Source organism: Phaethon aethereus, assembly GCF_964289735.1.
Source record: "Phaethon aethereus genome assembly, chromosome: 9".
In the NCBI taxonomy this organism is placed as follows: Eukaryota; Metazoa; Chordata; class Aves; order Phaethontiformes; family Phaethontidae; genus Phaethon; species Phaethon aethereus.
The window spans coordinates 12,616,078-12,637,235 of NC_138585.1; the positions used below are offsets into that span (position 1 = coordinate 12,616,078).

The 21,158-nt window shown below is 39.8% G+C and overlaps 1 protein-coding gene across 1 annotated transcript; it reads left to right on the forward strand.

Annotated features, from left to right (window-relative positions):
* Positions 1-646: 646 nt before the first annotated feature.
* DIPK2A (divergent protein kinase domain 2A) lies at positions 647-19,271 on the forward strand. The gene is made up of 3 exons (XM_082003406.1): positions 647-1,362; positions 15,538-15,841; positions 18,543-19,271. The coding sequence occupies exons 1-3, from the start codon at positions 709-711 to the stop codon at positions 18,872-18,874; spliced, it is 1,290 nt and encodes a 429-aa protein (XP_081859532.1). The 5' UTR covers positions 647-708; the 3' UTR covers positions 18,875-19,271.
* The last annotated feature ends 1,887 nt before the right edge of the window (positions 19,272-21,158 follow it).

Genomic DNA, 21,158 nt, shown 5'->3' on the forward strand with positions numbered 1-21,158 from the left:
GTGCTGAAAACCGCACTGGCAGCAAGACGGCCGGGTCTCGCCCGTCCCGTAGTGCCGCTGGCCCGGGCCGGTCTCGAGCAGGCCGCTTCCCCGCTGTGCGGCCGCTGAACGCCTCCGCCCGCGGCCGCGAGTAAGCCAACATGGCGGCGGCAGCAGCTGCAGACCCCTCCGCCCCCTACCCGAGCGGCACGAGAGGCTGATGGGGCCGCCGTTGAGGAGGCGGGGAGAGCGCCCCGCCCCTTACTCAGCGCGCGCGCACGGACCTCCCTGCGCCCACCCCGCGCGCGTGGCGGCCCCTCCCTGCGGCTCCGGGGGTGGGGTGGGCCGCATACCACCGCGCGGCGTCACGTGCAGCCGACGGCCGCGGCCGCCGGCGCGCGCGCGAGGCCCCTCCCCGGGTGGGCGGGGGCAGCGGCGGGAGGTGGAGACCCCTCCGGAGGCGGGCGGGCGGCTCGCGCCCACCTCCGCGGCGGCGGGAGCGGCGGCGGCGGCGGCGCTCCTCCCCTGGGGGCGGGGCCGCCCGGGCCGGCGGGCTGCTGGCGCCTCCCCCCCTCCCCTCCCCTCCCCCTCCCCGCCGTCCCCTCAGTAACTTGGGTGCCTTTTATCGGGCGGGCGGCGAGGCGGAGAGTTTATTGGTGCTGGAGCTGCGGCGCGGCCGGGGCGGGGAGCGAGCGCGGCGGGGGGCCCGGCTTGGCCCGGTCCGGGACGATGCTGCGGCTGGTGTCGCTGAAGTTGGGGCGGCTGTACCGCTACGTGAAGCTGGCGGTGCTGGGCAGCCTGGCGGCGGCGCTGGTGCTGAACACGCACTCGCTGCTGGCCTCGCTGCAGCGCAACGAGCTGTCGGAGCGGCGCTTCCTGCAGCTCAATAAGTGCCCGGCCTGCTGGGGCACCAGCTGGTGCCGCAAGTTCCTCAACGGGCAGCTGCGGCTGGAGAGCTGGGGCCGCCTGCGTCTCTTCGACTTCTTCAACGTCAAGAACGTCTACTTCGCGCGCTACGGGGAGCCCCGCGAGGGCAGCCGACGCGTCGTCCTCAAGCGCCTCGGCTCCGCGCAGGAGCTCGCCGACATCGACACCAAGATCTGCCGCCGCGCTACCGGCAGGGGCCGCTGCGACCTCCTGCAGGCCCTGCACGCCACCGAGTTCGCCAGCCTCAACGGCGACGTGCGGCTCCTCACCCCCGACGCCGTGGAGGGCTGGTCGGACCTGGTGCACTGCCCCTCGCAGCGCCTGCTCGACCGCCTGGTCCGCCGCTACGCCGAGACCAAGGACTCGGGCAGCTTCCTGCTGCGCAACCTGAAGGACTCGGAGCGAATGCAGCTACTTATCACCCTCGCCTTCAACCCCGAGCCGCTGGTGCTGCAGGTAAGCGCGCCCCACGGCGGCCGGCCGGGAGCGCCCGGGTGGGCGCCCGCCCGCGCCTGCTCTCCTTGGTGCTGCACAGCCGCCCCCGCCTGCCCTGGCTGGGCCCCTTGCTGGAAGCCCCGTCCCAGCCGAGCGCCCTCCGTGGCCCGTCCCCCGCTCCCCGCCGCGGCCGGGGTCTGCTCGGCCGCCGCGCCGGGCGCAGCAGCTCGGGGCCGGCGGCGGAGCGCTGGGGTCCTCCTCGAGATCTTTGCCCTGACAGTGGCTCTGGCGGAAAGGTATCATCTGGGTGGGCTGGAGAGAGGGACCATGGTTCCCCTTCTGGGCAGGCGGCGTTTCTTTATCTCACTCAGTCTCGTCGTTTTGCTTTCTTCCTCAAAGACTTTGTGCGTTTTCCTGATTTCCCTTCCTCCTCGGTGCTGCCGTGCCTGGAGGATTTAACTCGTTTTCCATCATTCTTGCCTTTCCCATCCAGGCAGGGAGCTCGCTTTCCTCGTCGCTAGCGAGCGGTGAAAGCCGGCAGCTCTTCGCGGGAGGCAGGCGGGGCGGCACGCCGCCAGGCAGGTGCTTTCTGCTGGATTGATGCCTTTCTTGCGGTCAAGCGTTAGGCTTTAATCCTATGGCAGCTCCCCTAATAGAGCTATTCCTTAGGCAGCTCTGGGATCAGTGATTAGTTTCTTGGGGTCTAGTTTAATAGGGAATGGGTAGAGACTTTCCACTAACGCTCTTGTGCTTTCCTTGTCACAGACGGACTCATGTGCTCTGTTGTGTTCTTGTGTGAATTAAAGACAGTTCCTGTTTTTCTGTTGGTAAAAATTAGGTATTTCGTAGCCTGAAAACGAAGCAACAAATAAATGAACAGTGTTCTCTTTTCATCAGTTATATATTTTATATTCTTTAATTAGGAGGCTTGGTTATGTGTGCAGACCAGAAATTTGAGCTTTAATGTCATGTAAATTTTTAGGTGAAAAATTTGTAGGAGACTGATTTATCCTGTGACACCACATAGTTGCTTCCATTGCCTATCTATTTAGATCGGGAGCTTTGCCTTTCGGCCCTTAACTATCGAGGGAACTCCAAGTCTGCCGTTAGTGGGTGAGTTTTGACTCGGAATTGTTTCGTCTAACTGCTGAACTGTCCTTGCCTTTATCCCATGCATGGTAAAAGGAATATTTGCAAATAAGTTTGAAAGCACCACTGTATGATTACTGTTATAAACATTTGCTGTTTCTCTAGTAAGAGGCCAAGAAATATCTAATGCTCAAAAAACAGTGCTGCAGGCTTTACCCTCCAGCAAGTTCACCTACTGATTAACTTCTAGAGAATGCATTTATGAACTCTATTTAATAAAAATATGGTTTTGGGTAGTATGCCTTCTACCCTTCAGTCTCTTGATGTACAGCCCTTGGATTTTGTTTTCAAAGTTTCTGCTGAGTTTCCTTCTCAGCAGGCTCAGGGTACAGTATCTCTCCCATTTTGCCGTAAAGTTGCTCCTGAGCACAGTGAAAAAGGAAACTCCGCTTAAGTAAGAAAATCAAAACTGCTTTGCTTTGATGAATATATTTGGAAATTCTTTGAGAATCATCTTGTTTTGGCTGCATTTGGTATAACTTACAGTTTTGGTTTCGAACACTGGTTCCAGCGTAGTGAGCATAGACCTAGATGGCCAGAAAACAGCTCCCTGTTTCTTCATAATTTGCGGGGCTGACGTATTCTTCACGGACAAAGGTTATGGCGCAGTGGCAGCATTTGCTATTGTGGAGTAGATCAAAGGCGGTGGGCAGCACTGGTTGATGGAAGAGCCTTGACTCCTGTCAGCTTCTTGATGAGCTGTGGATGAGCCCTGAGGCTGTCAAGCAAATCTGTTGAAGAGATGAAAATCTTTGGACGTGAACTTAAGCACTTTTCTCGCCATTTATCTTACGGAAGATGCTGCTGAGAGCAGAGCAGGTCAAAGCGGTGGGAAGTGAGGCAGCCTTTACCAGTCCAGAGTGTGGTTAAGTTGTCTGTCGCCTCTTACCAGCTCAAAAGTGTTTTGCAGACTCTTGCAAATTTTGATGAATAGGCATATCCTGGAAAATATTTCTGGGGAACTTCAGTACAGCTTTGTGTGTTGAAACACCGTTAATGTACTCTCCAGAAGACTATTCATCAACTTTGGTAATGGGTACTGAAGGTTTGAATACCTTCCCTCAGTTGGGAATGAAATATCTTCAATAAATGAATCTGAATGAACTCTTTTCATTGGCATAACATGTCACATACCACTCCATTCTCATCCTCTGCCCGAGAAACGTGTAAGGAACAGATAATTCTGTGTTATACAGCTATTGCAACAGCAAAATGCAAGGCACCCTTTATGAGAGGTGAAGTTACTTTCCAGAGGTGACAACTGACTACTGAGAAGTTTGCTTGTATTTACACATAAGATATGTAAAACATCTTATGGTATAGTTTCTGCAGCATTGATGAGGGCAGATAAAGGCACGGGAATGAGACTTGTAGGCTTGTTCTAAAAATCAGCTGCTGCCAAGAAAGAAAACCTGACGTCATGTCATGAAGATTCAGATTTTAATTTTAATAAGTGAATAAAAAAATTGATGCATTTAACTGATGCTGTCTGTCACCAGAAGGCACAAGGAAGTATTGCTAGTTTTTGCCTTGAGCTTTCCATGAAACACTACTGTGACTGTTCAAAATGCTGTCATGAATAACAGTTTTGGTTTAGAAGTGGAGATGACTTCTAAATTCTCAGTGTTCAGTGCATTAAGGTTCTGAGATGTTTCATTAAGTTATAGGAGCAGCCAAATGGAAATAGGCACTGAATTTAAAGCTTGATCTTTGATTTGTAATAGAAAATTCACTGTATTCATGTACTAGAGCTAGTAATGTGTGGATTATAAGACTTCATATCAGAGATTGGGATTTTATCTTGATCCATATTTGGAGTATGGATTATTCCTAAAGTGCTGTTGCCTGCAAACTGCATATTATCACAACTGACATGCAGCTTTTGCTGTAGGAGCTTGTCAGATGGGTTAACCATAGCGTGAGGTACTTCTGTTACAAGTCTCTGAACAGTAGTAAAACAGCACAGTTTTGTATAGATTATGTGTTGTAATGCTAACTCAATATTTGCATTTTTTTAGCTTTCTTGTTAACCTTCTTTATCCACGTTTGTTAAACAGTTGCATAGGTATACTTAGTGAAGAATTCAGCCCCTTTTGCCATTTTACTTCATGAAGCAAATGGAAGGACAGCTGCATTATTATTTGGTACAGTTTAGATCTTTTCTGGGTATTAAAGTAATATTTTTACTTTTATAGAATCTCACTAAACTAGTCAGTAGTTAAATCTTCCCACATTTTCTATCTAAATTCACATTTGAATGAAAAAATATATGTGTGAGGTTGAGGAAAGATTTTTTTTAACTTGAGGTGTGAATGTTTAAGATTAACTTCTGATAGGTTTGGGTTTTTTCTTCCTCTTTCTAATAGTCCTTTCCTGCAATAAAGACAAATACTTTTTAGTAAACTAAGTTCTGATCTGTAATCAAAATTTGCTATAACTAAACCAATATTTTCTATAAACATGAACAGCTTATTTGGACAAAAGCAACAACAAAACTTACTGCTGTTCCCTTCAATTCATTTAATGGAAACCAGGGTATTTTCAATAGGAAACACCTGGAAGATAGGATCTGTGCATGGCATCTGATTCATAATTGAATATGATGACTATGCGTGTCAAACACCTGCAAAGATAGGTCGGCCAAAGTTGCCTTGTGAAGAAACAGGAAAATTTTAAAAATAAATTGGATTATAGACTGAGTACAGTGTAAATATCCACATCTTGCAGAATTCATGTAAGTAGATTTATCCCCACCCTATGTTGGTTTTTTTTTTTTATAATCCAACCTGCCTTCTAGTTTGTCCTTTAAAAACAACTGTGGTGGAGGAACTTTATTATTTTTTTTTTTAACCATGACATGCACTCAAGTAACAGATGTTATTCAACTTTATGAAGTAGCATGATTGACTTTTATCTTCAATGGCAAATAGAAATATAAAGTTACTGTTATAGAACTAAAAATGTTTGCTGCCTATTGTTGATTTCCATAGAGGCTAAGATTGTTGTTCAGTCTTTGACTCTTAGACGAATTATTCTTCTACCCCTGCCCCTGCCAATCCCTAACAAGACTTCTTCTCAAATGAAGCCAGTTCAAACTGAAAGATTTGGGGAAATAGTTGAGTTTTCTCTAGACATACCTCTTATTTTCCATAGAGCTCCTGCACTGATCTCTGTCAGCCTCCGTATTTCCTATTTAGAGCCACTGTAGCTGCCTCTTAACAGTTTTTGAGCTGCTGCTGTTGTGCCACCATAGCTGCCATGCTGAGCCATGGTATGCAACCATGCATTGTGTAACACATGAAGGCCTGTGGCAAAGTTTTAAGTTTTGTACTTAAACATGAAAAAAACCCCAAACCAACAATGCTCAAAAAACAGGGCAAAGCGAAGAATTCCTTGTTCTGGGAGTTGGGGAAAATACAGTGTAACTCACTACTTCTGAAGTCAGAAATTGTTTCTAGTAAGAAAATTGTGGTTTTTGGTGAAGTGGTTGTATTTCTCCTAAGTTGTTATGGTTAGCTGAAAAGACAGTTTGCATCTGTCCCGGTGAAACTGAAACACAGATTCTATTGTTGTGGCCAAAGTGCGTCTAGAGCTCAGTCTTGCCTTCGTGCTGGCTGTTGTATTGGTGTACAGTACCGCCAGATGCACTATTAAAATGACAGTGCATTTGCTTTGTTTTCCAAGCAAACTTGAAGTTTGCACACAAACTTTGCCATTAAAATAAAAGTAAATGAAATGCTTGTAAGTCAGGTGGGTTGCTGCTTTTTTTTCAAGCTATAGAAGGTGTCTGTGAATTAGATCCAGAGGGCATTAACACAACTTTGTCCTGAGCTGTAGCTTTTAACAACCTGTTTGAAATGGAGATTCTTCAAAGAATGATGGTGAACGTTTGTATCTTGTATGTAAATTACAAGTCTCAAAGACTTTTATTTTTCTGACTGTAAGAAAAATTCCAATACCTATATGGAAAATAACAGTATTTCCATATTTTTTAATAGATTGTGTAAATCATTGCCCTTCCCTCAGATATGTATTTAGCTTTCTAAATACTTAAGCTTTATGGCTTTATTCTTCTCACAACTTCTGATCGTTGTTATTCCTTGTGGGGAAAAAACCCAAACCAAACATCTGTAACTCTATTCCTAGTATAATTACTCTGCATGAACAGTCTGTTGCCACATAACCTAAAATTCTTCTGGTTTCTCTTCATGTCATCATTGGGGTTTCTGTTTGGTTTTGTTACACGAAGAACAATAATTGACATCTGGTAAACATATATTAAAACATTAACTGTGATCTCTTTGAAACAATGTCTTGCGCTGAATTCACTCAAAGTAGCAATTTAGACAAATGTTTACAGAATTATTTTGCTGATCCATACATAACTCAGTAAGAAGTAAATGGGCAACTTTTCTTGCCGGGGATTTCTCTCTCCTCTTTTTTTTTTATCACACACACTGTTCTAGTCGTAGGTTGTTTTCTGTAGCTCTATTGTAAATATATTGGTAGTATGCCATCCAGTTTTAATAATTGGTGCCTTTTAAACTTTCTTCATTACTCAATTTGGTGTTTCTGATACATAATTCCTATGCTGAATACCAAGTAATAGATTTAAGGCAGTTATCTGCACTTCCTAATATGTCCCCTAGTGGACTTGTATTATTTAAGTCTGGGCTGATACAGATACTGTCATTTTGACATACTGAGTAGTATTTAGTGTTCAGAGTTTTAAAATCTTGAATATTATCCTCTCATCTTTATGCAAAAATGAAAACCTAGGTTGAGATCAGTTGTTACTAGTCATGATATCTACAGTTGCTTTGAGAATTTTTGATTATCTGCAATTTCATATTATTTAATTTTAAAGATCACTGTAGTCTGCTACAGATGATTGTAAATCGTGACTTCCCATGTTACTCCCATGTAGTTGGACTATTTTTTTGTTTGAAAGTTATTTTTTCTCTTTGCAGTAGACATGAACTAGTCTTAAGGAATGTTTCTACAAATGCTACTTTATGGGTAAATAGTGGGGTTTTTTTTCTTTCCTTTTCTCTTCAGGTCTTAACTTTTATAAGATTCTTTTTTGCACAAATCAGTTGACTGATACCTGTAGAAAAGATAATTCAGAAAGCAAAGTATTTAAATTTTAGGTGTTAAAGTGAGGCTTCAGTCTTTCTTGATTACTGTTTTGTGTACTTCCAAGTATTGTGGAGAAAGGAGGTAAAATTTGTTGTCCATCCCTGAATTTCCATTTTGCACATTTTTAAAAAGAAATGAAAAATTACCATTTTGTTGAATTAAAATTGAGTAGCCTCACGTTACAAGAATATTCCACTGATTTGATTGTATTGAAAATTGAAGAGATTTTTTTCAGTGATGTATGAGTATACATATTAGGCCAGAATTGGCTTGTACCTGTCATGTTACCATATTTAATTATGTTCCTTAAATGATCAAAACAATTTTCATCCTTCGTTCTGATGAAACTTTCGTAAAGTGAAGACATGTAAAAAAAGTATAAGGAATGTTTTAGAATAGTCTAGAAAGTCTTGAAGTTTTTGTGGGGTATGTATTATGGTGAATGAATGTCTTAATCTAGAGGCTGCTGAGAAGTCACTGTACAGACTTAAATAGAAATCCTCCTGATAAATTGTAACTCAGCAGTTTTCAGTAGCACAAAAAAAGTGTGTTACCCCACATGGCAAACCTTGTTGTCCCTTTGCTTCTGGTATGTCTGATGTAGTGGGAGAGCTGTGTTTTAATTCCCTGAATTAAGTAATCGAGGCTTTGTTTTAGTCTCTCAAATTTTACAAATTAACTTTCAGAAATAAGAGTAGGCCATCTGTGCTAGGACTTCTTTATAGCGATATATTCCAGACTCATAAGTGATGAGAAGTAGATAGTGATCATTTTCATCTGTTGAAAATTTAATCTGAACAAACTCACATGAACTACAAACTAATTTGAACAGGTAACAACCAGTACAACATTAAATTTTCTTTACTATAGCTCTTGCGTTTAATCATTATTCATTAATTTGTTTGGAGAAATGACTTACTTCTGCTAACATTATGGAATGTAACTTTTACAGTTCAAGTGTTCAACTTAGTCACTGAGCAACTTCTGATTCTGAGTGGGTTTATATTTAGAGTTGTCTTTGTATTTTTGTCCTATAGTATGTCAATTAAGCTTAGTATATACCTCTTGCTGGCATGAATTGTATGTAGTAACTGGTTGAAATGTAATAAAACTGAACAGAAGTCAAATAAATGAAAAACATAATTTCAATGGGAATACTAATATTTGGAATATTCAATGAAATCCACTCTTCACTCTGTGTGTGTAGGCTATATATATATGTATATGCCTAACTTCTGTGGGAGTTTTTGTTGACTGTCAAATGATTTGGCATCTAGTTGAGAAAGAAATTGTTTTCACTATACTCACGAGCATTCACAAATACATTTGAATACATACCTTCAGGAATGCAGGGCAATTCTTGACAAAAGAAGGCATATGCATTTAGACTCTGCTTTTTAACCTTCTTTGATCTGAAATGTTTCATTGTAAAATCCGACCTCCAGGCCTGCGTGGTTCCAGAGGTTTACTTATTTGCCTTGGTGACTAATACAAGTGCTACTTCTGTTTACACTGCAGAATCAGCAGTACTCTGTGAGAGAGAATGAATTTTCTTCCTTTTGAGGAAGAGCGTATTATTTAAATTCTACTTGTCATGCCAGTTTGTGCCTGGGCAAACACAGATCACTAGGATGATTTTAGCAAAAGCGTCACAAAGACTGTAATTGTGCCATGAAGGTCTTCAGGGTTAAGGAGCAGGAAGAGAAGTCCGCACTCTGTTTTGCATATGTTTTTAATTTAATCATATTTAGGGTGTAGCTATTTGTTTGGTGTTTTTGGAGGGGTTGATTTTTTTATTTTTTTAGATGGAGCTCACTTTATGCAACGATTGGTAGTGACATGTAGCATCTTCTAGAGTAGTTTTGAAAATGAAAAGCGTATTTTTTCAATGCCGCAGCGGAACAGTAGTTCAAAGATGTCAGTTGTTACTGAAACTGTTTTGGCTTTTTTTGGACTTGATTAGGATGAATTATATGCTTGGTTATGATAAACTAATATTCTTTTAAGTGTTTCATTCTGGGGGATTTGTGTGATTGCAGACTACAATAGGCCTTATCAGCTTCAAGCTGGTGATTTTTCACTGCATGGTCTAATTCACAGCTCTGAACATTCAAAACCAGTGGCAGATGTGTATATCTTCCCGTGTTTAGACAGATGGAAGTGAGGAAGACAAATGCACTGATAGGGTGTTTTATGCTTCAGTGAAATGATAAATTCACCGTATTAATTCTCAGTATTGATTCAGAGACTACAGTGTATTTTTTTTTTTTTTAAGACATAAATGAAGTATTATTCTTTTGGGAACAAAATGTCCTTTGTCCCTTTGACAGGGTTTGTTCAGGTTTTTAAGCCTTGATTAGAGAGATATCTTGTAATTATGCTAATTAGGGCAACTAAAATATTTTTTTGATGTGTATGTGACTGGGAATGGAGGTAGCAGAAGTTCTTGTCATATTTACTGTTTTCCGTATTTCTGTTAGAAGAGTATACATCTTTGTGAATAGAGAAGGATAACAACTTTAATGAGGGAAAACTTACTAAGCTACCTGTTGTAGTTTTTCATATGCAATACTATATTTTAAAACACTTAAAAGCTTAATTGTCTGTGATTTCCATGGCATTTGTGTGTATATTCACAGATAAAATGTGAGTGGGTGCAGCAGAATTGCAGATTCTTTTGTCAGATGACTGTTCCTAGTTTTGAAACAAGAGCTTAGTTTTTATCTTGTCAAATGCATTTTTTAAGTCTTCAAATAACATATTCAAGTACAACTAGTAGTTCGAGGATTAAAATAGAAACTAAAATAATCTTATTCATTACTCCACAGAAATCTGAGATTTTTGGCAGCTATCTTCTAAGCTTTTTGTTTCTAAATGCAACTTGTTCCTGGAAAACATGTTTAATGACTGTACAAATTTGTGTTCATGTCTTACTGGCTTTCAGAATTTTAATACTTTAAAAAACCCTCATGTTAAGTTAGCTGCAATTTCATCTTAGAAGGATGCTGTCAAAATAGAATACTACAAAAAGTTACAAATCTCTGCTTGCAAAGACAACAGATCTGCACTTCAATTAATATTCTTTTCAAATTCACCGAGTGAATGTAAAACTGCTGAATGGGGCACTTGCACATATTTTTATCCCCTTCTTTGGCTGCTGACTTGGGTAATGAAGTGTGGATGTGGCTGTAACATGCCAGTTGGAAGGGAGCCAAAACAGAGATGTTGTTTGTACATGTGCAGATGTTGGCAGGATTCCCTGCACTCCTGTTGTCAAAAGATCTTTTTATTGGCACAGAGTTATAAATATATCTGTGTTACAGGATGGCATGCAGATATTTTACTAGTGCTGTTTGAGATGTTCACTTCTTAATAAACCAGACTGCTCCTAGAATTTCTTGTGTGACGTGAAATTCAGTGTACACAATACAGGAAGCGTAATACATGTATTTTGAAGATCAGTGAACCATTGTGACTAACGCTGTACTTTCAAAATTAGTTTAATCCATTACATGAATCCCTACTGCCGCTGAAAAGGAAAGGTCCTCTTAGCTCCTTTGCTCTCTTCCACACCTGGCTACTCAGGCCTTCTCCCTTCCTTGTGTTGGTACTAGCATGATGTGGTGATGTGATGAGCTGGATCAGGCTACTGATCCGACTGAACCCCAGCCCAGCAGGTACCAGCTGCATTGCTTTCCTGATGACATGAAGGAGGGGACTGAAATGGGTGTGCTTGATGGGGTGGGAGGGATGGACACCTTCGCTTCCAATGGTAGCATGGCCTCTGCCAAGTTCAACTGTTTGTGGTTGAAATTGTATTTGGAAATAGAGCCAAAGGCATAAGCAGAGCAGGACTGGAATAGAGGAAAGGAGAGGGTTGGAAAAGAAAAGGAGTGTGAGGCGGTCCAAAGTCATACTTAAATAAAAATATTTAGGTATCATTGCTATAGCACGCAATGCAAAATACTCAATTCAGTTGCTGATAAAATGAGCAATATGAAAATGTTATGCTCAGTTGGTGAAATCAGTTAAAGCCGTGTTTATCAGGAAATGTAATTAGGTAAATTTTATCCAATTTATATCTTATAAATTTGGGTTTATAAGGTGTGGATGAAGTAGACTTGCATGGGTACAGGGCTGATAGGTACACACATTTGGACTTCACCCATACTAAGCTGTATGGCTTTTTCCTAATGGAAACTGGTAGGCAGTTGTTGTGGTTTAGCCCCAGCTGGCAACTAAGCAGCACGCAGCCGCTCACTCGCCTCCACCCAGGTGGAATGGGGGAGAGAGTTGGAAAAAAACTCGTGGGTTGAGATAAAAACAATTTAATAGGACAGCAAAGGAAGAAGAAATAACAACAACTGATAAAGGAGTACACAAAACCCAGTGATGCACAATGCACCAATTGCTCACCACCCGCTGATCGATAGCCCATCCCTGAGCAGCGATTCCTGCCCCGCGGCCAACTCCCGTTTCTCTCCTGAGCATGACGTTACAGGGCAGGGAACATCCCTCTGGCCAGCCCGGGCCAGCTGTCCTGGCTGTGCCCCCTCCCAGCTCCTCGCGCACCTCCCCGCTGGCAGAGCAGGGGAAGCCGAAAGCTCCTTGACTGAGTGTAAGCACTACGACTGCCTAGCAACAACCAAACACACCAGTGTGTTATCAACATTATTCTCATACCAAATCCAAAACACAGCACTATACCAGCCATCAGGAAGAAAATTAACTCTATCCCAGCTGAAACCAGGACAAACAGTATTTTGAACTTCCTGTATGCTCCTCGATCCCACTCACTGGAATGAAAAATTTTTGCTTGCCCAGAGTTCTCTGGAGGTTATGCCTCAGCACCAATGCCTGCTTTTTGAGTGAAATTACACGTTTCTTTGTAAATAACTAATTTCACATGATGGACAACAGCCATTTGCCTATTGGTTTGTTTTCATTCAGGACTGAATACATTAATGATAAATGTGCATGAAATCTCATTTTGGTGGCATTTATTGATACCACAGGCATGAGTTTTCATTATATTGGTCTGTTTGTAGGGTAAGTAAGGAACACTGAATTAGCACACAATTTGTTGGAAGGTTATTTTGCTAACCACAAAACAAGCAAAAAAACCTCAGCCAGCTTCTTAACTGTGGAATGTATCACTTGACTTGCCCTGAACTAGTGGATATTTGACCCTACATACCACCTTCATGAATTGCTGTGAAGCCCACAGATAAAAAACTGAAGGCTGGATAATATCCTTATTGCATAGTAGATTCAGTTTGTGAGAGAGGTTTAGTTTTCAATTATATGGTATCACGGCTTGAATATACCCGTCTCAAAACCATCCAGTTAGTTCTGTGTTATCCTCAGGGTTTTTCATTACCAGATTCGCCTGTGTGGGTAGATCAGGTGATCAGAATAGACTAGAAGTCCAGACACTTAGACACCCCAAAAGCTTCAAACCTATTATTTTATTGATATGGGTCTGATGCTCTTTAGACCAACCAAGAAAGGGTCTTTTTTGCAATGGTAAACACAGTTATTTCCCCTAAAGGTGTCTTCTGCACTTGCCATGTTAGAGGTTAGCTTAATGCCTTTTGCCGTAAAGATGGCAAACTACGTCAACAATATATTAATTATGATTTTAATTTCTTCACATGTGCCATAGAGACAAGATTGGCTATGTAGAAACTTCGAAGAGACCTTGAAAATTCCATAGAGCACCTCTTGAGCCAGAATAGTCTGGGATGGATGCTCAGCTTCCAGTAGGATCCAATTATCAAATACTGTTAACATATAAACAAATGGATATCTTTACTGTCTCAAAATTCTATTTAAAATATTACATAATTTTAAAACTGTAGATGAACAAATGGCAATGTTCCTAAGTGTTACAAGCAAGGACTGCTGGAGGCGAGGTACAAGTTAACCTAGTACTCAGCCTTCATGTTAGATATAGGCTCAGTTAGGGCCTCCATAACATTTTATTAAATGCTTTTAATAACATCAAACAAAAAATGTTTTTTACCTCCTGAAACCTGCTGCTGTTGCAAAATCATGAAAATTTGATAGAACTAAGAGAAACTATTGTTGCAGCGCTGACCAAATGTTCCTACTTTGCTTTTTCTTCCTGCATGTTTACCAGCAGCATCTTTTAAAAGGTGGAGAAGACAACTATAAGAATTTTCCTCTTGGATATTGCTAGAGGATGCATTGATCCAATGACTTTTTGGGTCAGAGGCCAATTAGTAGTCTTTTTAATGAAACTGGGTTCCTGTCATGGTAGCATGCTTATGCAGAAAGCAACTAGTGAAGCATCCGAGCAAGTTTTGTGAGTAAAGATTGGGGTGTGTATTGGTGATTTATATTATCGTATTGACCATTGTGATCTAAGCAAAGATATTTTGCTTTTTCAGGGCTTTTTAGTACTGAATTTGAAGTCTTAGTGTGTGAATTTGAATATAGCTTTAACTTTGCTGTTTGCATTTCAAGAATAAGTATTAATTCTTGGGGGTAAATGTGCCTTGCAGTTCCTTATGTATTACAGAGCTTCTAGTGTTTCTGACCAACATCAGTATTCTAACCTTGACTTAGTGTCAGCTGATGCCTAGTGCTTAACATAAAATGATCAAGACTTTGTTATCTGAGGAAGCACAGACATAGGTAAAACGAAAGATTGTTGTAGGGGAGGTACGGGTTCTAAGGCTATGGTGGTTGGGTATGTAAGCACTCTAACTTCTCTAAATTTTTTTTTTAAGTGGGATGCATACACAGATGGGTGAGTGCTGAGCACCTCTTCCCTGACTGCTCTTGTAGTTCAGATCTGTTTTACATGATGTGTTCCCTTGCAGTGTCTCTTTTCTTGATTTACTGCAAATGTTTTCTGCCGTGATGGATTCCAGGAGGTGTAAAACTTCCATTCAGACTTCCAAACCCACCATGCCTTTCAACCCAGGTGTGGTAAAACCTTTGCTACATCATCATTGCAGAATTGATGATGAGTTGCTTCAGGTGACACAATAGCAAGTTAGTGTAAGAGGAAGGAGCATGTGCACATAGTGGTATCTCCTAGTTGTTAAAATTCGTGTATATTACATTCTTAGAGAGCGCTAACTCTTATGCATTTGAGTCTTCTTAATTTAATATTTTTATGGTTTCTTCCTGATGCATAGAAGTAGGAAAAATATGCTGGTGTATTTCTTTTTTATTGCTTGTAGTATGTTATTACTATTCAGTCTCTTATGTTAACTTCCACAAAAGCTACTTACTATTGGAGACAGATTTTACTTTTGATAAAAAAGATATATGGCTGTATGTTCTAAATACACAGTGTATGTATGTAGCAATTAATCAAGAGGTAGACTGTTAAGGAGTACTTAGAGGCATAAGAAAGCCTAAGCTTTCTTTTATACCTTAATCTGTTCTGTAATCCTTTCTGTGAGAGATCTTCAAGTGAGAGGATCCTCAAAGGAATCCAGTCAACTGGGGAAAATGGGAAGTGGGGGTGGTGGGAAGAAGAAGGTGTTACTTTTTAAAGCTTTTTCCTTTAGGTTATTAAAAAAAAAATATGGTTTTAATTAAAAATTTCAGATGCAAAATTATCTTGGTGGGAAGTATTGTATTAATACAACAGATGTGTATAAAACACCAATAGAAAATGATAGTGGGTGGAATTCTGCATGTGCATGTGAAAATATATATATATTTACCTTTGGTAGTCCGGCAGGGCTTCTTGCTCACATAAATATATTTTGTGTTGCTTTTTCTTTCTCTTCAAAACCTAAAAAATATATGGAAATGTAGTGTTGATGTGTATTTACAGGTGTCTCTCCTAAGTTTTATTGAACAGCCTTTTGAATTCTAAGCTGGTTTGTATTAATGAAAAAATTTTTAAAATCTTTTTATATACAGAGTTTTCCATCTGATGAGGGTTGGCCATTCGCAAAATACTTAGGAGCATGTGGAAGAATGGTGGCTGTCAATTATGTTGGAGAAGAGCTGTGGAGTTACTTTAATGCACCATGGGAGAAACGAGTGGATTTGGCCTGGCAATTAATGGAAATAGCTGAGCAGCTGACAAATAATGACTTTGAATTTGCACTCTACCTCCTTGATGTCAGCTTTGACAACTTCGCAGTTGGACCGAGAGATGGGAAAGTTATCATTGTAGATGCAGAAAATGTCCTGGTAGCAGACAAAAGGTTAATCAGACAGAGTAAGTCTGTTCTTTCTCTCCCCTCTCCTCACCCCATGTCTTTTGCTTCTTTCTCTGCAAGCACGATATTTGAAGTATGTGTAGTCGCTAAATACTCATTTTGTTGACTTTATAACTAGACTACTAATTAAACTGTTAAGCTTTCTTCTGCAATTAGACTACTAATGAACTTGACCAATTTGTCAACTTTACTAAGCATTGAGCTTACCTGAACTTGATTTACATACACTTTTAATCTCTGTAATCCTGTTTAAATGGAGAGGTGAGGGTGGGAGGGCAGGGTTTGGACGTTGGATGGGTTTGTACAGATAGATGGACAGATAGACAGATGGGCTGGCTGACTGAATTGTCTGCCTTAGCTAAAAGAGAGAGGTTCCTTTTGTCTTTTCCAGACGTCTGTAAGGACGGAAGTCTTAGCATTCTGTTTTCTGTGAATGAAAAGACAGTCTTGCTGCCCGCTTTGCCTTAGTTACATAGCCTGCCTCTGGTTCAGTTGCTCAGGTAGGTGCTCTGTAATAATGGAACTGAAGGAATGAGTAATTTTAGTGCGGTTTCCAAATGGGAATAGTGAAAAATTGTTCATCTTTCTGTCAACTGTAAAAGCTCAAAGCAGTGGCAGCAGGAGAGATGTCTGACAAAGTGGCATTACATGGGTTTATATTCCTTTTGAGCTTATAAGGAAAACTTTATAGACCTAAGGGCTAGAGACATTGAACATGAAACCCTGGATTCTGCAGAAGTTCGTGGCAGTAGACCAAGTGATTCCAGTTTGCTTTGGGTAAATGGACTTCTTTTTAAGCTTTGCAAATAGACTTCATATGCTGTGCTGCTGAATTAACTTTGAGACTATATTTCCTATCCACACACTTTTCTACAAGGAAGTATGTTTTTTGGTGTTTTTTTGGTGGCGTGGGGTTTTGCGTTTTGTTTGTTTGTGTTTTGGGTTCTTTTTTGTATTAGATTTATTATACATTCTCAAGGAGCTTAGATTGAAGTTATCTGAGCCTACCAAGAAAACCTTTAATGTATTGGAGATCCAGTATATTTACTTCAGTACAAATAAACTTTCTTTTTCTTTTTTTTTCCACTCTCTTAAAATAAAAAAAACCTTAAGACTGACTTTTGGAGCATGTCTGAATTAGTCACAAAGATGACCAAATGAACTCTGAAAAAGTTGATGTGTAAATGGAATAGGAGCAAGTAGCATCTTGCAGAATCTGAATGCTGAAAGTGTCACTCACACATCTGTTGTCTATAGTTCTCAGACTAATTTGGATCTAACTAGGATTTTGCTGCATGATTTGTAATCTAATAATTATTCAAGAACACAAAAAACAAACGAGGACACAAGAAAGTTCTCAGTCTTTGTATAAATGTGACATTTAATACTGATTTCATCAATCTCCTGGAACGTTTCATTAAACAATCTCACTCTAGAGTGATTAATATGCCTGTTTAGATATTTTAGTATGCCTGTTTAGATATTTTAATATGTACATTCTGTCCAATTGCACTGTACAGTAATATCTAATTGTACTCTATGTGGGATATCATAGCTGAGTTTGCTGACATCCTTTTTTCCTATTCTCCTTTGCTGTCTTTTTTTCCATGTTGAGTTTCCTGTTCATCGTACGAGCTTTACATCATATTTTTATAGTTTTAGCAGTGATCCTTCAGTACGTCTGGTTTGTTTTTTTCCCCTAGTCTGGCTTGCAGTGCACCATAATTAAGAAGATCAGTAGTCAGTGCATAGACTACCAAACACAGATAAATTTTTTTTTGTAAATCACAACGCTAAAAGAGATCTGCAAAATAATGACATTCCATGATAAGGACCTCGTCTCAAAGCTGGCAGTAATCTAGAAATTTAAGATGAAAGTTTTCTAACAAAAAGTCGTAATAACTCGGGAGATCTCACACGTAGCAACCTTTTACGTACTGTTGTATAAGGTATTTTCTGTAAATCGGGTTTTAAGTTAAAGAAAGCTTTGTGACAAGGCCACTAGTTACACCTTCAAATTTTGGTAACGCTTTTGATATATATAAAGAGCAGTTTATACATGTATGTAAATGCCATTTGTTTTGTTGATTTTTTTTTTTTTTTCTTCAAAGATTATTTGTAATGCATCTGTGTTTTTATATGCACTTCTTCATTACTACCATGTCTAAAGTAAGAGGTTGGAAGATAATGTTTCAGAACTTTATGGCAATTACTTTGCAATTTTTTTTTGTTCTTTGGTAGACCACTTGCCAGTGTTAGTTCCCAGGGCAACTGGAGAAACCAAATCTATGTTGCTAAAATAAATCCTGTTGCTTGTTTGTGTTTTTTTCTGAACTTCAGCTGTGAATCATTTCCTTGTACTTGTTTGTGCTATGTTTTTTCCTCTGGGTAGGTGTGTGAAGGTAGATTTCATGTGTTTACTGTGCTGTTTTTTCTGCTTCCCTCTCTTTGCTATCTTTTTAACCCTCTGTCTGTCTTTCCCATATTTTTTGTATTGCCAGGACCATTTCATCAGAAGGGTATATCAAACTGTCAGATGCAATCTTAGACTAGCGTATTTAAGAATTCACCTAAACAGAGTTGGTTTATAGTGTAAATATTACCAGTTTGCTATGTATTGAGCTTCTGATTGTATTCAGACATGCATATATTCTTTCCTCCTCTCACTTTTTTATTTTACTGTCTCCTTATATTTCACAGATAAACCTGAAAACTGGGATGTATGGTACGAAAGCAAATTTGATGACTGCGATAAAGAAGCTTGTCTGTCTTTCTCAAAAGAGATTCTTTGTGCTCGTGTTACTGTGGACCACAATTATTATGCTGTTTGTCAGAACCTTTTATCAAGACATGCCACATGGCGTGGCACTTCTGGAGGACTACTTCATGACCCCCCAGCTGAAATTGCCAAAGATGGCCGACTTGAGGCCTTGCTGGATGAGTGTGCCAACCCAAAGAAGAGATACGGTAGATTCCAAGCCGCAAAAGAACTGCGTGAATACCTTGCACAATTGAGTAACAATGTGAGGTAGTCCACGGTGAAAATATTTTGCAACGCTGGCTAAAACACTATTGCAAAGACACATAGAAAATGAAGTTTTGAACTTACGTATTAAAAAGAGAAAATAAAAAAAACCAAACCCACCTAGCTTATCAGTTTTCTAAATACCATAAAAATATAATTTTATGGTGTTATAATGTTCCTTTGCAACCAGACAAGGTACTTACTGAATTAAAACTTGATCTACTATTGACTCTTCTCCCTAACTGTTTAAAAGGGAGTAGGTCAAAAAAGACTGTGATAGCTTAATTGACAGCTTGTGTGTCAAAGGGTACTTTACGTAAAACTGCATTAGTGTCACAGTTTCGTGAAGCTGATGTTCTTACTTGGAAAGTCAAGTTAGACTGATGGCCTGTTTTAAAGGCCTTTTTTCTGACATCATTGTCTCATTTTTGTGTTTGTTTAAACACCTTGAAGTGGCATTTCCATCCAGGTAAATCGAGCTGTCTGCATTGTCTCAAATTCAACGGGCTTTCATGTTAATGCTGTGCAGTACATTCCTACTGTGAGTGCAGGATTCCCATGTTTACTGTCTGATTTTAGGGGGTTTTACACTGTATTTTTACTATGCTTAGACATTGCGGTGTGTTGGTTTTTTTTTTTTTAAGATCATCGTAAACTCAAATGTCATTTGAACTAACATTCATTTGATGTCTTTTGTAATTCTGCCATTGGAGATATCACTTAATGTAATTACTGTACAAAACTTTTACCCTTCATGCCAGTATATACACATGATTGTTTAGCAGGAAATCATGGTATGAGCAAACTCTTATCTTTAACAGAGATAATTTGAGAATTTGACAGAGACTACAATAAAAAGATCTGTATTAATTTAAATTGGGGATAGAAACTTGACACAAAATAAAAATTCACTAGTCCAGTGTAGTTAAGCATAAACCAAAGAAAATGGTTCTGGTTATTAGTTTCTAAACAAACAGTAAAGAAAAAATGTTATACTGTAGTGAAGCTAATGATTCTCAAAATTGAAATTTCAGTGGTCCTTGGTTACTCTTTGAAGAGCTTCTAATACTATGTGCTTGTACTAGATGAAACCCTAATTTGAATCATAATGTCTAGAAAGTTAGCAGTTTGTTTTACATCATTCCCAATTCTCTTGAAGTATAATGGAGTTTACTGTATATTCATCTTTTGGTTTACCAGGTAAATTGATTAAGCTGTATTCACTCTAGACATGTTTTCTTGAACTAAGTTTGATTATTCCCAGTGCAGTTAGAATTGACTTGTTGAGATTTGTGTAAATCTGGAGTTGTTCTCATAAATTATAATTTTTATAAAAAACCTCGGTTACTGCTACAAGACCTCACTTCAAAGCTTGCTCTTCTTTTATTTTTTGTGGGGGTTTTTTGTTTGTTTGTTTTTACAACTACTATAATGCTTCATTTTCCTGAAATCTTATTCATAAAAAGATACTCTTAGGAAATGTATGCATATTACTTCTTGTAACAGTAATGAAGGAAACTAATATTTCTTAAATGCGTGTATAAAACAGTATTTTGTACAAGCTAAAAAGAATTCTGAAGGTAGTATGTGCTACTTTCAAGAGGAAAGTTAGTACGCCTTTCATACTGCATCAAAAGATGATTGAAAACTTGCTGTACCAAATCACTGCAAGTGCAAGGGGAGGAAAATAGCAAACTCATTGACTGACCCTTCTTTCTGAAAGCTTAAAAAGTGGAGCTAAATAAAGATTCAAAGTGCTTTTTGATTTCTTAGATGACTATATTAATGATATTTTAGAATTCTGAATTCTTGCTTTGTCATCTTTGCCTGTGTAGTCCTAATTTGCTCCCAATCCCTCGTCTCATTTTCTGAAGTTAGAATGCCCAGTGCAGCTTTTAATTTTCATTTCTCCCCTCGTTTGAAAACTGTTTTACATGCTTGCTCTGGCATAAGCTGTCAGAGAAAGTTCATGTTATTTTTCATCATAAAATCCACTTATTTGAAGAAAATAGACTAACCCTCAGACTAGGTAATACTACCCTACCATAAAAGCCTTGACTTACCACTAAAGTTGATTTTTAAACATCTACCACATTTCCCAATGAGCGAGTGGAGTATGATTGTTAAGGTTTTAAAAGAAACAAACACTGCCAATTGTGGTTACTTACTGGAGGCACTTCTGTAACTGTCAGAATGTCCTGTCAGATCTCGTTTGGGGTTTAGTTCCCTCAGAAATAAGTTACTAAAGCAGATTTTAAAGGAATTTGGACCTTAAAAAACAAAACAAAAAC

Bases quoted from the DNA above. Each gene is read 5' to 3' on its own strand.
- DIPK2A (XM_082003406.1), top strand. From the start codon at position 709: ATGCTGCGGCTGGTGTCGCTGAAGTTGGGGCGGCTGTACCGCTACGTG. The intron at 1,363-15,537 runs GTAAGCGCGCCC...TTTTATATACAG, and splicing joins CCGAGCCGCTGGTGCTGCAG to AGTTTTCCATCTGATGAGGG. The intron at 15,842-18,542 runs GTAAGTCTGTTC...TATATTTCACAG, and splicing joins CAAAAGGTTAATCAGACAGA to ATAAACCTGAAAACTGGGAT.